Here is a 2,711-nt window from a genome sequence, read left to right on the forward strand (position 1 = left end):
CTCAGGAGGCAGAGGCAGGAGAATCTTTGTGAGTTCCAGGCCAGCCTAGTCTACAGGACTACATAGAGCCCTTATCTCAAAAAAAGGAAAGAAAGAACAAAAGGAGGCGCCTCCAGTGGCTCCGTGGGTAAGAGGGCCTGCTATGCAGACATAAAGGCCTGGGTTCCAACTCCCAGCACCCAAAGGAAAAGGCCAGGCTCAACTACAGGTGCCTGTAACCTCAACATGGGGATGGGGGAGCCAGGAAGGTCATGAGAACTCGTGGGCCAGCCCAGTCACAGTTGTGAGGTTCCGTGAGAGACCCACAATGGAAGACAGTCACACGGACCTGCACACATGTGTGCATATAGATCACACAGCACATGTGAAAATGGCTAAAATGGCTTTATGTTATATAGAACCACAAGAAAAGCATACAAAATTTATATTTTATTCCATGTATTCAAAACATCATTTCAACATGTAATCAATTTTTTAATTATTGGGAAGCTTTTACCACAAGGGTCATTGACCTTTGCTCATTCCACATCTCCCTCTGAACTTGTGATGTCTCAGTTGCTTAATAGCCATGACACCTACCACACTAGGCTGAACTGATCGTCCATCCTGTCTGCCAGCATCTCCATCATGTTTGCCTATCATTGGCTCCCCATGCCACACTGGGAACATTTCTGCACATAGAGCTATGGCTTCTGTGCCCCTCCCGAACCTACAGTCAAACCGGCCCACATCCCCAGGCTCCACTGTCAGGATCTCCTGAGAACAGCCTGCTGAAGGAACACCATTAATTCTGTCTGATTGGACCCAAATCTCCTCTTGCTTTTGCATAAATTTGCATTTCATTTATGTGTCAAACTCTATCACCTCAGATGGTTATCTCAAAGTCGGGGGGACACAGGGCTGGATAGGAGACCCCTGGATGTCCCCCCTCCTGCTTCCCCTGAGGCCCTTCATCCTCTTCATCAACACAGCTCTCCTCTTCCTCCTCCACTGCTTCCTCCTCCTCTTCCAGGATGGTGATCAGCTCCTCCCGCAGGGCCCCCATCTCCAGTCCCAGGTGACACAGCTGTCCCAACAGCTGGAAATCCACTCGGCGCAGGTTCCCCTACAGGAGTAAAGGAGCATCGTGGGTATGCTACCCAGAGTAAGCACACCTGCCAGGAGTTTCAGGGAGCAAGTGCCAGCCCAAGTTCCAGCCTGCCTGGCCAGGGACTTCTCTGATTCCAGTTTCTTCATGCCATCTGCTTCTCCCTGTACCTCTTGATCTCTGTTTCTCTGCTGGACTCTGCCTCTTCATCTCTGTGGCCCTTTCTTTTCATCTCTGACCCCGCATCTCCAGCTCCGTTTTCTCAGACCTGCCCTTGGTCATTCCAGATCCCATTTCATCCGAGGTCCTGTCTGTCTATCCCTGAGTTCAGTCCCTGATGCCTTCTTCCGCTTCTCTCCAGGACTGTCGCCATTCCTTCCTCTCTTGCTCTGTCCCTGCCGCTACCTGTCTCTGCCCTTGTTTTATTCTCACATGTGATGACAATCTGCAGCCTTAAGCTTGAAATTCTCCTGCCTCAGCGCTGCATTACAGACATGAGCCAGCAGGCCTGGCTGAGCCTCAGCCATGTCTATTGCTATCACTCCTTCCCCCACAGTATCTCTCTCTCTCTCTAGTGAACTTTCACTCACCAGCTCCTCCCAGATCCACAGCAGTGGCCCCCTGGCACTCCCAAGTTCTGTCCCTGAGGATAGAAGGGTCTGGCCAGGGTTCCCCTCTGGCGGGGGCATCCTTAGCGCCTGGGGAGGTGGACCCAATCCAAGGAGCTCCGGTCCGGCCTGCTTCAACTGCACCCACAGCTCCATGGTCTGAACTATGGACTGAAAGCAGGAAGTAGCAAGGTCCAAGGGGCCCAGTTGCCTGGGAAGCTGTGGGATGGGCGTGGGGGAGAAGAAAGATCCAGGAGGGGCTGGCAGAGACATCCCAAAGTCCATTCTTCACTCTGAGTCAGATGGCCACATTTTTTTTTCTTTCTGGAGTCCAGCCTCCATGATCTCATAGCCTTGGGCAAAGGTCTAACTTCACGCCCTTGCCTCTTAGGCTGACTCCCTCGGGCACATGGTGCTTGGTGCTCGACACCTGAAGGAGCAGGGCTGTCTTCCTTCCGAGGTCCTCACACCTCTCCAGCCCCCCTTCCTCAGCCTCTTCAGTTGAATGCCCTTGGCTATCCCCCAAATTGATCCTTGTCTGTCCCCTGCCACGGCTTTGCCACCAGTGCTCCCTGAAGAGTCTCTGTGTGGAGACTGCAGGCTGCCATACAGCAGTCAGTCCTGCTGGCCTTGGGCATGGCTGTATTGTGTGTGTCACTGCCAGGTGGCCAGGACTGGGAAGTGCTCCAGATAGTGCTCTGCCTTGACCCATACAAGCCCATGAGTATGCTTGAGCAAAAGAGACCTCAAAGCCCACCCCCACGGTGACACACCTCCTAATAGTGCCACTCCCTTTGGGGGCCATTTTCTTTCAAACCAACACATGCACCAAAAAAAAAAATTTTTCAAAGAAAAGGGAAAAAAAAAACTCACAAGGTTAGTTGGGTATGGTGGGTGACACACACCTGTAATCCCAATAGTTGGGAAGCAGGGGCAAGATGGTCACTGCAAATTTGAGGCCAACAGGATCTATATATTGATTTCCAAGGAAACAGAATGAAATCCTGTCTCAAAAC

The 2,711-nt window shown here is 51.8% G+C and overlaps 1 protein-coding gene across 1 annotated transcript; it reads right to left on the reverse strand.

The window, feature by feature from the left end:
• Positions 1–398: 398 nt before the first annotated feature.
• On the reverse strand, positions 399–1,857 carry Erich4 (glutamate rich 4). Its single transcript, XM_041654740.1, has 2 exons — positions 1,678–1,857; positions 399–1,105 (listed from the first exon to the last, which is right to left on the reverse strand). The coding sequence occupies exons 1-2, from the start codon at positions 1,849–1,851 to the stop codon at positions 866–868; spliced, it is 414 nt and encodes a 137-aa protein (XP_041510674.1). The 5' UTR covers positions 1,852–1,857; the 3' UTR covers positions 399–865.
• Between the last annotated feature and the right edge of the window lie 854 nt (positions 1,858–2,711).

The sequence above is a fragment of the Microtus oregoni genome, unplaced genomic scaffold, assembly GCF_018167655.1.
Source record: "Microtus oregoni isolate MIOR12 unplaced genomic scaffold, Mior012 000006F_ref0000085, whole genome shotgun sequence".
Lineage (NCBI taxonomy): Eukaryota > Metazoa > Chordata > Mammalia > Rodentia > Cricetidae > Microtus > Microtus oregoni.